General features: G+C 26.7%; 1 protein-coding gene across 10 annotated transcripts in view; it reads right to left on the bottom strand.

Annotated features, from left to right (window-relative positions):
• Nucleotides 1–14,209, bottom strand: part of LOC127287763 (rap guanine nucleotide exchange factor 2-like) — a 128,439-nt gene that overhangs the window by 36,664 nt on the left and 77,566 nt on the right. For 7 of the 10 annotated variants that reach the window (XM_051314860.1, XM_051314865.1, XM_051314867.1 and 4 more), the window contains exon 2: nt 3,851–4,302. The exons of the other annotated variants lie outside the window; for them this stretch is intronic. In XM_051314860.1, coding sequence (XP_051170817.1) covers nt 3,851–4,137 — 287 coding nt within the window. In that variant the 5' untranslated portion in view covers nt 4,138–4,302. The remainder of the gene's footprint in view (nt 1–3,850; nt 4,303–14,209) is intronic. 10 annotated transcript variants of the gene reach the window in all.

Raw genomic sequence — 14,209 nt, 5'->3', positions numbered from 1 at the left:
TTATTTGGGGTCGCTACCCCCACTTTTCTCAAAATCCTGACGTGATAGACATTTTTGGAACCCGGAACCGAGATAAGCTATTAAAAATACATAGGAAACGACTCCCATGTCAAAAATAAAAAAAAAAAATTATTTCGGGACTCTTCCCCCACTTTTCTCAAAATGGTGATGTGCTAAACAATTTTGGAACACGGAATCGGGTTCAGTGGTCAAAAATACATAGAAAACCACTACCATGTCAAAAATAATTATAAAAATTTTATTTGGGGTCGCTACCCCCACTTTTCTCAAAATCCTGACGTGATAGACATTTTTGGAACCCGGAACCGAGATAAGCTATTAAAAATACATAGGAAACGACTCCCATGTCAAAAATAAAAAAAAAAAATTTATTTCGGAACTCTTCCTCCACTTTTATCAAAATCGTGATGTGCTAAACAATTTTTGAACACGGAATCGTGTTCAGCGGGCAAAAATACATAGAAAACCACTCCCATATCAAAAATAATCAAAAAAATTGATTTTGTGTCTCTACCCCCACTTTTTCAAAATTTTTATTTTTTTTTGACTTGCGCTTTTGGGTTTTAAAGTGTACGATTACACGTTAGATTTTTAACGTAACATGCTTTAATAACCATCAAATATTTTATATCTTAAAACAAAAAAACCTAAAAAAATACCCAAGGTTATTTTTAAATTTTTAAAACAGTATAAAAAACATTTTTAAACTGTTTATTCCAATATCAGTCAATTTTGTCATCAGAAAAATAATTCAAAAAACAGTCTTTTAAGGAGTAAATGATTTCAATGTTTATTTGCTTATATTCCCACTCACAGTTTCTAATTTTGTATATAGAGAGTTTAAATTTATACAAAGTGTCTGGTTTCTATCTTTCCTTTGAAATTTGGTTTGCAAAACATTAACTTTTATACTTTAAACAAATGATTCATATCAGATTTTTAATACAATTTATTTTTGGTTTTTTTTTTTTTTTTTTTGCTACAGTTTTAATATATAATTAATTTAACATATATTTGATATTGAATATTCAAATTATATTGCTATTTTATTTTTTAGATTCCTAATCTCCCATTTCAATGATCAGATCTCATAACAGGAAGTAGAGTCACTGAACCCAATGAAACCTGATCTACATTCAGTTGAATTAGTTATAATGCAAAAAAGAAATGCACTTTTATTAGTTTTAAAACTCTTATCACAATAAACAGGACAGTTATACACACAGTTATATTTCTTTAGCGTTAGGAAATAATGAACTATAAAGAAAATTGTATAATGAAGTCGAAAATCAGAATTTATTATGAATTTTCTTCTTCATTAGAATGGAATTTTTTTTTTGCATTTCATATCTGAATGTAAATAGTAAAATTTTCGTAATCAAAACTTTGGTTAACAAAACATTTGTAGAGCATACATATTATCATTTTGTACATTTTTAGCCTTAAAACTTTTCTTTTTCGCTGCATCTTTTGTTTCTTTGAATATACATACCTGTTTCGTATATATATATACCTTCCATTATCTCCTCTCTTTCATTGTCTGACTTTACAAAACTTTATTATTTGTGTTTTCAAACTATTGCATTTATGAGACGTATGAAGCTCTAAAAATTGTTAGAATTTTTGTTATTATTCAACGGATTTATATTCGAATTTGAATAATTCAGAAATCATCCTTACAATATATTTGACACTAGAAATTCGTATTTTTTATTCCGTTAGAATAATACAAAAATCTTTTATTTCCATAGTATTATATCAGTACAGATTTTGCACATTAATCCGTAATTTTTAACAATACCATTGACTCTTGATTTTGAACCGGACGAAATTGTAATGGTCGAATCGTTTTCATTGGAAAGGGATGGCTTTTATTTATATGAAATCGAATGGGAGCGACAACGACCGACTATTTTGATGATGGCAAAATTGAGGAGTGGTTTTGGACCCATGTATATACACATTTAACTTTCCTATATATACGAGAGCCACGAACATCTGTCTGTTCAATCGAGTCAAATCGATCGTAAACAATAGGATTGTCAAACCAAGGGTACAAACGTATGGAATGCGTTATATTGACAATGTTCCTATATGTATGTACAGTTTATATTATACAGTCAAAACGTTATACCGTTTGTAAAAAAAACTTTTTGAATACATAAAACACAGATACAACAACACTTTACGTGTATTTGACGGCCATTCACCACAAAATACGCGTTTATCATGCCAATCGACGTTTCCAGTCGTCAGATTAATGTCGACACGCATTTTCAGGGTCGAGGAGTCGACCTTTCATATATGCCATTCGTTATGGTGCATTTAGTAACGCTTCTTGATTCGAATTTTAAAAATCAAAATCGTTTGACATTCTGATACATGGAGAAAAATAGTTTTTGAATAATTGGATATGTAAATAAATTGTATATAATATCGTTAATGGTGGTAAATGTTTTCCCCAACTTTTCACAAAGAAACAAATATAGATGATGAGAAATCTTAGAAGCACTATATACTCGTGTGCGCTATATAGGAGTAGAGAGTCAAGTTACCCATTATTGTTACAAACCACGCAAAAGCTTTCGCATCCACTTGGGGAAATTATATACGACCTATTTTGCCAGGTATAGTCCACTCTGTTTGATGAAACATTTCGTGATTCCATTAGTTGTATGCCACTTAGTTTCAACTTTGCCCACAAACGATCAAGTTGTCTGTATATACATTACAAAAAATAAGGGGGTTAAAAGTTTAAGTAAAGATGAAAAATTACGACTTAGGAGTTTTGCAAAAATTATCAGACATCTTATTTGAGAGAATTTTTATTCATATAATAATCAATATGATTATGACTTTATGACTGAATTTTGATTCAGATATAATGATAGAATCTTTTGTATAGAATTTTAGAATCATCCGCTAAATTCTTTCATTTTATCCGAATCAAAATTCTGTTATGCTCATTCTGTTGAATAAAAATTTTGCCAGGTTTAGATTTTTGTTTCATGCTACTTCTGTTAGGCGAAAATTCTCCTTAAAATCAAAAGTTTTGTCAAGCAGCAAATCCGCTAATGATTACATATCTGCTAAATTCTGTCACTATGTCCGAATTAAAATTCTGTTGTACTCATTCTAGTAAATAAAAAATCTGCCAGGTAAGATTTTGGTTTCATGATACTTATTGTTAGGCAAAAATTTCGTACAATCAAAATTCTGTCCATTAGAAAATCCTCTATTAATTACTTTTGCTAAATACTATCATTTTGTTTAAATCAAAATTCTATTGTATACTCATTCTGTTAAATGAAAATTCTGCCAAATAAAATTTTGTGTTCCATGCTACTTCTGTTGGACAATTTCTAATATTTCTGTAAGAAACTTCGTTACGAAAATTCTGTATAATCACAAATTTTCTATCCCCATCAGAAACTCTTTTTCTACAACCTCTGCCGGACGGAAATTCTAACCAATGAAAATACAGCGGTAAGTTAACAATTTTTTTCCCCAATCGCTCGTTTTTTTTACCGAAAAGTAAGTTTTAATGTTCGCGGGAATGAAAATAAAACATCTAAAAGTGTAAAATAATTTTTCCTCTTGAGAGAAAGAATTGCACTTAAAAGTTATATGCTACTGACTGTTGAGCTCTTCCTGGGAAAAGAAACTGTACTCGCGAACCTCGAGACATGAAATTACAGTAAATGGCAAGTATTGCTCTCGTATATAGGCGACAAGAAAAAAAAAAAAAAAAAAAAAGTTGTGGCAAAACGACGACTTCCTCACAACTTCGAGGTAAATATACTCGTGTGTGCTTGAAAAAAAAACTCACCATACGGAGAAGCGTCTTCGTGGAAATGCTGGAGGCGGTGGTGGCTGGACACGATGACCTCGGTCGACGCTTTCGCTTCTCAATGCCTGAACCGCTTTTGGCACGGCTCTAATTGGTTCCTGAATGATTCTTGTACCACCACCACCACCGCCCCCGGATAATAAAGTTCCGTTTCCAACACTGTCCCCGTAAACAATACCGCCTCCGTGAAAACTGTTCCATCTTCTAACGGGACCCCGGCCACTACTTCCGCCGGAACCACGAAGTTGATTGGTATGTTTGTGCATCTTCTTACGAGACACTCAGCATCCGTTGGCCTCGGCAAGGCCATCGTACACCATCCTCTGATCATTCCTACATCCTTCACTTTCTTGTATCAAGATCAAGAAATCGGGGTCAAGGTTTAAGGTCAAATTTCAAGGTTTTTCCGCGTTGTTTGCTCTTGAGGGAACCTATTTTTAAAACAAGATTTTTGGGTTTCTTTGCGATTGTATTTTCAAAGTCTGTGAACCAATGTGACAAATTTTTTGTTTTCAAATTATTTCTGGGGGCCCTAAAAAATCATTAGTTATAGGTATTTTTAACAAATTTTATTAGATATAAATTATTTTTTAGACGAATTTTCATTTTTCGAATTAACATTTGTCAGAATATTTATTTTGTAAAGAATTTGCAAATGGCCGAACTATCGATTTTGGCGCGAATTTTAAAATCCACCAATCACGATTTTCTTGGCAACTTTTGATTATGGTGGATTTTAAAAAATCGCGCCGAAATCGATTGTTTGTTCGGCCATTTGCAAATTTCGAATAAATAAAAATTCGGCGTTTTAAGAATTCTAATAAAAATTCGATACATAAGAATTCTGTTTAGTATAAAAATTTGTTCAAAAAGAAATTCTGTCAAAATTCGAAAAATAATTCTATGTAAAAAAATTCTTTGAAAATTTTAACTAATGATTTTTTTGTGGGATAATCATTTGCCTCTTATTCTGACTGCAATAAAATTAGATATCAATCTTTTGAATTTGATATTCATTAAAATATTCACACGACCTATTTAATTTTCATCGATTTGTATGTATGAGAGACGACTATATGTCAATAAACCAAACAAATAAATGTAAAACGCACCTGAGGAGTAGATAAAAAAAAGTCAAATATTTTAGGATTTTTCCACATATTTTTTTTTATGAAATTCGATCATCCGAAGAAAATAAATTACAATAATTTGTAAATAGTGTTAGTAATTTTCTATATTTGAGTTATAAAAAACGCAAATAAAAGTAAAAATAAATTTCTTTTTTTTAAGTATATGTGATTTAGTTGTATTTATCCTGTTAAAATACAGTATTTTCGAGATAAACGATTACCACCTCGGGTAATAAATAATTTATTCGATTTCGAAAGCATCAAATAACAACTCCTACTTTGATTTATGATCGAATGATGAGAATGTAGGCAGTGAAGATCATTTGTTTCTTTTTTTTTTTTTTTTAATATTATTTCGTTTCTTTCTGCTTCGAAAGTAGATATACATATCTTTTTCAATAGAATAAATATAAACGAAACATTTCTATTATATATTTCTTAGGAAAATAAATCAAAATAAATCCCAAGAAAAAAAGAAGAGCGAATTTTGCTTTGTTCTCTAAGGTTATAGATGTACGATTTAATGTAACTCTAGGGACAAAAATAGTTGTTTTAGTTCCTAGAGTGGAAAATAGTCATTTTACTCCCTAGTATCAAAAAGTGTCATTTTACCCCCTAGAATCAAAAATGGTCATTTTACTCCCTAGAGTAAAAAATAGTCATTTTACTCCCTAGAGTCAAAAATAGTCATTTTACTCCCTAGAGTCAAAAATGGTCATTTTTCTGCCTAGTTTCAAAAACTCATTTTACTCCCTAGAGTCAAAAACCTGTTATTTTACACCTTATTAATAAAAATAAAAGAGTTTCATCAATAATTCAGGAAAATTTTTCAATTATATTGCAAATCTGGCAATTGCAGAATTTACGAAAAAAAAAAAAAAATTAAAGCAGCGTCCCTGAAGAATCTCCCTAGAGATACCACTGATGCAGAATCGTGCTTTTACATATAAGGACAAAGGTATTTTGCAGGTTATACTTTTACGACCCTATAGAAGGCATTTAATAGCAAAATTCTTCAACATACAATATTAAAATCATATATACGATCCTTTTTGTTTTCTTTGTAAGGAACTTTGACTTTTTATATAATAGTGATTTTTTTCTGCGCGCAAATATAACAAATACGAAATACAATAATAAATACTAATAAAATAAATAAATAAAAGCATAACTATGAGGGAATATATAAATTCTAAGCTTTGAGAAAACTGGTTTCATTAATACCGTTGCGTAATTAAATATGGCGTCATTTCCGCTCCAAAGGACGTCAGAGCGGAAAGTCGAACTCGTTAATTAAGTTTAAAGAGCCGAAACGGCCTTCTGTGCTTTTGAGAACGATGGCGTGTATAGGGAATTTTTTTTCAATTTTTCTTTTTTTTTTTAATAATAAAATACTTAAGCGCAACAATCAAAGAGGGATCGAATATATAATTTTTGTTTGTTTGCTGTTAACCTTTTAATAAATGTTTTCTTTATAAATATAATATATAAATTTTGTAAGTATATTAATTTTGAATCACAGAAAATATTTCGTATATATTGGGTGGTTTGTATTATTATTATTATTATTATTATTATACCTTGTAATGAATTTCCCAACACATAACGAAATTACAATTTCAGAGATACTGTTTGATAGTGGATGTCGTAAATGAATTCGAACTGAGAGAGGGAGAGTTAAGTTGTGCTTTGACGAAAATTATAATTAGGATTAGTTAAAATATACTTTTAATTGTCTTCTTATAAAACAGAAACATTTCTTCTAATTTCCAGTGGTAAAAATATAGTGTTTTACTTCTTAATTAGGAATGAAAAAGGATTTGACTCTTATAAGGATTAAAAAAGTATATTTTACTCCCAAGGGTTAGAAAGAGTAATTTTAGCCCCTAGGGTGAAAAATAGGGATTAATTTAATATTTTAAAACAAAAAGAACTATTTTAACTTCTGTATGAATAAAAAGGTCTATTTTACTCCCCAGGGTTAGAAACAGTAATTTTAGCCCCTAGAGTGAAAAATCGTAATTTTACTCCCTAGGGTAAAAACGTCTGTATTTTACTCTGTAGGGTTATAGTCATACTCTCAAAGGATAGAAACGTTTATCTTAACTTTCAGCATCGAATACGAATTTGTTTACATTATTTTACTAACCTAGGGTCTAAAATACTAATTTTATCCCCTCAGAACTAAAACATATCCCCTTTTGGAATATATTTATTCCCTAAAAATGAAAATTATTTTACGTACGAGTGTAATCATTATAGATTTGAAGAAAAAATCGAATAACATAATACTTCTTTAATTATACCGGTAATTATATTGAAATATTCAGATTCGATTTTCTTTTTTTGCCAGAATACAAACTCTCATTAATCTTGCCACTGTTCTTTTCTTATTATTGTCTTTTATCTTTGACTATAAGAGACATAATACGGTATCGGTAACGGGTGACTCGTCACGATATATATACAACGTATATATATATATATATATATATATATATATGTATCTGTATATATACGAAGAAATTCATAGTGAAGGAGATTGCGCATACTCGATAAGAAGCGAGTGCAGTTTCGTGTCCACCGACGCGTGCATGGCGTTTCACGTTTATTAGATTCTATGTATACACAAGGTGTATATATGAAATTTCTAATTTTACTATGCGCGAAAATCATTTTTTACTATACTGTATAGAAAAAAAAAGATTCCCTAACAATCAATAATAATAATAAGTATAATTAATATACTGTTTCCGCATGGAAAAAGAATCTTTATCTGGAACAGCGATATGTTTCTCTATAGAGTATAGGGAAAACTTTCGCTGTTTAAGTGAAACATATATAGCTGTGACAAGGAAACTTATCGCTGTTCCAGGTAAAAATTGTATTTTTTTAAAATTTTTACCAAAAGTATTGATGCGAATATTTGAAAAATTTCTCTCTGATGAATATATACAATATATATATATATATATATATATATATATATATAGTATATTAAAACAGAGCTTATGGGTAATTACTTCCTATATATAGGTGTGAGTTTAAAATAAAATTATATGGTGTTGAATACTTTCTTCATGGCGATAAAGGACTTTAATGGGATCAAAGGTGATAAACATAAAAGAGATAAGAGAGTATTTTTTTTTCTTTTTTTTTTCGAAACAGTCTCTCTAAACGGATTTGTAACTTTCACGACGTGGCATTTTCATATAGTGACATATTGGCAAACCAGTCTCAAGAAAATCCCGTTTAGAGAAGGTCGCACTTCCGTCTCTCATATAGACAGGTCTGGATCAAAGTGTTATTGCGCTTTATATATAATAACACTGTTATTAGGAGGGGGGGGGTTAAATGTTTTAAATTCTCGTTAATGTCGAAATTATAAATTCTGCGCAATATATATATTGCTAAATGAAAATTCTTTAAAATCTCCTTAATATATAAATTCACCCTCTAATTTATTAATAAAACGAATCGTATACTGGCTCGCGCACATTAAAATCCAAATCCCTCTTGTATATTCACAAATAAATCAATAATTTCTTTAGATATTATAAATATTTTGAAACTAGTTTATATTTTTTTGTTAATTTAACTAATTTATTTTACTAATTTTTAGTTAGTAGCAGTATAGAAAACTACTAATTCGTAGAGTAAGGTTTACAAATTTTAGTTTGTAAACTAATTAGTAGTTTTCTGCTATATCAATTAGTCATCAAGTATTAGCAACTAATTAATTAGTTAGTAACTAATTTATTAGTATTAATTAGTATCAATTGTCAATAGAAAACTAATTGGTAGTAGAAAACTACTAATTCGTATGTTAACATTTACTAATTTCTACTACTAATTACTTTAGTAACTAAAAGTTGTAAACTATACTATACGAATAAGTAGTTTTCTACCAGCAATTAGTAAAAATTAATAACTAATTATTAATTAATTAGTTCCTAACTAATTATTAATTTACTATTAATTAATTACTAACTAATTAGTTACTAATACCATACTGCCAAGTAGTCATTTTTTTAAAAAAATTAGTCACTAACTAATTTATATAATAGAAAATTACTAATTAGTTTACTAATTACAATTAGTAAACATTATAGTATGAATAAGTAAACATTACTATATGAATAAGTAAACATTACTATATGAATTAGTAAACATTACTATAATGAATAAGTAAAAATTACCATATGAATTAGTAATTTCGTTCTACAAATTAGTAATTTTTTTTTACTATAAATTAGACAAAATTCTTAATAATTTATTTAGTAAGTCTCAATGAAAAATTAATTTCTCGAGATTTGGAAACTAATTTTTTGTACTTTAAAGGGATAAATTTGTTCCTATATGAAAACTTTAGCGAACAAATAAAGTAATGGGATATATGTAAGAGAGAAAATAGCAATCTACCTATCAAGTTTTCATTACATTTTGATTATATAGGGAAACGACATAACGCGGAACAGTTCCAAGGGACGTGCGCTTATATTCCATGATATATACATGCAGAGAAGCAAGGGGATTTTTTTTTTTATTTTTAATTTCCAGCGGAATTCACGAACCGTATCTTCCGGTACAACGATCCACGCTCTACTCACTGCAGAGGTTTTATATATATACGTTATATATACCTGCCAACTGCAATCGCAATATCACAATTTTCTCCGCATTTCTTATAACACACAATATATATATATATATATATTAGTAAACTCTCTTTAAATCTTAAAATTGCTAATCATTAGTCAAATCGTGGTTAATTTTTCACATAACCTCAAAGTTAATTTAACAAATAATTAAGTTATTTTTAACTAAAAGGATTAGTTAAAATATTAGTTTTTTTACTTTCAAAATTAGTAAAAAAAAAAATAACTAATTATTAGTAAAAAGTAACTAAGTTTCCCCCACAGCACCGAAAAACTTTCCTAAAGATTTATTTGAAATGTTCAAAATATTTAATTGCAATGTTTAATGAAAATTGTGTAAAGATTTAAATGTCCCGATAAAAATAAATATGTTTAGTGTGAAACTTTCCTAAACATTTAAATGAAATTTTCGCCTAATTTATAATTATATAATTAGGCGAAAATTTCATCTTTATCGAAATCTTTAGGAAAGTTTCGGTGCTTCCATTGAACAGTAGAAAAATAATTGAAAAAATAGTCAAAATTAATTTAATGTTACCATTATAGTTACTTTAACATAACCTAAAAGTAAATTTTTAAAAATATTACTGAATCAGTAACTGAATTTTTGCTATTATATAAATTATTTTTAACTATAATTCAAACCCCGTTTTCACTGTGTGGAAAAAATTTAATCTTCCGAGAGATGAAAGGCAGTAGATTTATTTTGCGTCTGCGCAGACGTAGAAAATATCTACTGTCTTTACGTCTGCGCAGAATATTTGTAATACAGCTTCTACGCAGGCGCAGAATATATCTACTGCATTTAACCTCTCGAAAGATTAAATTAAATAAACACACGATTAAGACAAAAAAAAATAAAATAAATCTGAATAATAATTACCAATTAATATAAAAAAAAATTAATATTTTCAAAAAAAAAATTAATAATATATTTTCGTGAATATAAATCTTTTTTTTTTTTGAATAAACAAAATTATCGTTTTCTTATATGTATATTCAATCTACTTCCCCCGTTTCCTTTTGCAAATTATCTTGCTATAAGGTTGGTTCTTGGTTATATAGCATTGCATTTGGTTTATAAAAGATTATTCCCGGTCCATGTTTACTGGCACATTACAAAGTAACGGTGACCGCAGGAAAAATGTACAACGACCGCAAAGATCATCATCTCCTGTATATAAATTTCAAATGGTTCTCATGAATTATTATCCACAGAATTGTATATATATATTTGACATTTTAATATCAATATAGAGGGTCAAAATAAAAATAATAAATTACTTTATTTTCACAAGAAAATTATAAAAGAAAATATATTATATTCTATACAAAATTGAATATTATATATAGGGTAAATGTATCAATTACTATATACCCTCATAATTTTATCATTATTATTTTTTTTAATAAATTTCTTGAAAAATAAAATATTTAGTGAAAAATTAAATCTTATTTTTTTAGAGCTTCTGTTTACCATCTTTCTCTCTCTCTCTCTTTCTCTCTCTTTATAAAAGAAAATCGATTGCGAACAGCAATGACCTTGTCTAGTTTCCATTTCTCGCGCTTTGTGCCACTCTATGAGCCGGAAATCCAAAATGGCCGAATTGCCGCCCACAGATAAATGTGTGTTCAAACGAATGAGTGCGCTGACTGCGCTCTCTACAATAACAAAAATGCCGCAAGCGTATATTATAATGACAATGCAAAGCCATTATAAATGAAAAAAAAAAAAAAATTAGTTGCCACGTTTAGATGAAAAAATTTTTTTTTATTATTATTATTAACTTTATTAATAATAAATTATTAGTTTTCTTAATTTTATTACAATGAAAAAAATTTATTTGATTTAAATAATCGGCAACATATTATGTTATCAAATAAATATTTAATTGAATCAAATAATTTTTATTTGAATTAAATAAACTGTTTACTTGAACCAATAATTTCTGTATTTGAAACAAATATACTATTTAATGGACTTGACTTAAATAATAATTATTTATTACAAATAATTATTTAATAAAAATAATTATTTATTACAAATAAATATTTATTTGATAATCGATTATTTGAAACAAATAAATTTTTTTCAATTACATTAATTTTATTTTATTATTTTTAATAACTATTTATAATTTTATCATTAAAACAAAATTAAGATTTTGACGACTGTACTTAAAATTTACACACATAAATAAAATGAAAAAAAATTCTAGTTTTCAAACAAGTTTTAAATACTTTTTTCGTTTGCATAATCCTTTTTGACTCCAAAAACGTTGAGTTTAATTTATTTTCATTTTTTTTTTTTTTTTTTTTTTTTTTGAAACTGAGGATTATATACAGTAGGGCAGCATCCTGCTGCATAACTATATAGTCGCACTACTGTGCGCCTTAATCCCATGGATCCTTTTCTCGATTCCCACAAACTCTCTCGTTTGCCATAACTGAAAACTGCTAACGAGCACTATTCCCATAATATTCCCATAACGTGACTATATTCGATTCACCTTTTCGTTTGGGCTTATGTTTGTATTTATATATATTTACGCATTGAATTGCATATTCACTAAATGGTAAATTGAGTTTTCAAAAGTTATTTTTGCTTTCATTTAATAATTTACATGAGATTCATATGTCAAAAAAGGAAATAATAATTTTTTTATCCTATAATTAAATTGACGTATACTTTATTTAATATTTATAGAAAAAAATTTTTTATTTTTAAGAATAAAATAATCACATTTCTGATAAAAATAAATAAATAATAAATAAATTGTTTATTGACAAGAATTTATAACACCATTCAAAAAAGAAAATTGTATTTTTAAAAATAGTACCTAAAGTAAATATGATCTGGTTTTTATTATTATTCATTAAGATTTTTAATTAAACAAAATTGAAAAAATGAATATTAAAAAATATTGACATTTTTTTTTTTTTTTTTTTTAATATAATTCTATACAGAAATCACAAACAAATTTTCCCTCAGTCAATAATTTCTTTCAGTGCACAATCCGGACTCAACGGGGTAGCTAATATTTTATTGACACCCACGTCCTTAACGATTGCATCTATATTATATATATATTCAATAAAATTGCCGCAAAGGCGTCGCAAAGTGCTCTATATTTAAAAAAAACCGGAGATAAATAAAAAAAAAAATATATATATATATCTAAAAATTAATTGCCTCTACATTTTATCTATAAAAATTTTTATTGAAAAAAAATGTTTATGAGTAAAAAAATAAAATGTATTTAAAAAATATATATATAAAATTTATTTACTCTCTTAATCTGAATTAATTCAAAATAACTATACTTGTTAGTAAAATCTTAGTAAACTTTTTTTTATCAGCAATTAGTAAAAAATAACTAGTTATTAGTAAAAAGTAAATTATTATTAGTGAAAAATAACTAATTATTAGTAAAAAATAGCTAATTATTAGTAAAAAGTAAAAAATTATTAGTAAAAAAAAGTAAATTATTAGTAAAAAACTAATTATTAGTAAAAAAAAATAGCTAATTATTAGTAAAAAAAATAGCTAATTATTAGTAAAAAGTAAATAATTATTAGTAAAAAATAACTAGTTATTAGTAAAAAGTAAATTATTATTAGTGAAAAATAACTAATTATAATTAAAAATCTAATTATTAGTAAAAATAGCTAATTATTAGTAAAAAGTAAATAATTATTAGTAAAAAATAACTAATTATTAGTAAAAAAAGCTAATTATTAGTAAAAAATAGCTAATTATTAGTAAAAAACTAATTATTAGTAAAAAACTAATTATTAGTAAAAAACTAATTATTAGTAAACAATAAATAATTATTAGTAAAAAATAACTAATTATTAGTAAAAAATAGCTAATTATTAGTAAAAATTAACTAATTATTAGTAAAAAGTATCTAATTATCAGTGAAAAGTAACTAATTTCCAGTGAAAAAATATCAAAAACTAATTGAATTAGTTACCAGAAATTTTAGTTATTTTAACATAACATAAAAGTGAATTAAACAGTTTGTTTATTTTGAACTAAAAAAATTAGTAGAAATATTACTATTTGAATCAGTAACTAACTATTTGCTTCAGAAATTAATAGAAAGTAACTAATTATTAATAATTAATTTTGTAGTGGAAAAATAACTGAAAAAAATAGTCAAAACTAACCAGATTCAGTTATTTTAACATAACCTAAATGTGAATTTAACAGTTAGCTATTATGAATAAAAAAAAATAGTAGAAAGTAACTAATTATTAGTAAAAAAAATTAATTAATTTTCAGTGAAAAAGTAACCAAAACTAATATTGAATTAGTTATCGGAAATTTTAATTATTTTAACATAACCTAAAAGTAAATTTAACAGTTTGTTTATTTGGAACTAAAAAATTAGTAGAAAGTATTAATATTTAAATCAGTAACTGACTTTTTTTGCAATCAATTAGTTATTATTTAGTAATTTAAATTCAGAGAGTAAGCTAAATTTTTTTTTTTAAATTCAATATTAAATTTCAATCAATATAGAGAGAAAAAAAGAGAGAGAGAG

Source organism: Leptopilina boulardi, unplaced genomic scaffold (genome assembly GCF_019393585.1).
Source record: "Leptopilina boulardi isolate dan_hultmark-lab unplaced genomic scaffold, ZJU_Lbou_2.1 LbouV2_372, whole genome shotgun sequence".
In the NCBI taxonomy this organism is placed as follows: Eukaryota; Metazoa; Arthropoda; class Insecta; order Hymenoptera; family Figitidae; genus Leptopilina; species Leptopilina boulardi.
Note: the sequence above shows the minus strand (reverse complement) of the source record. Positions and strands in the feature narration are given on the sequence as shown.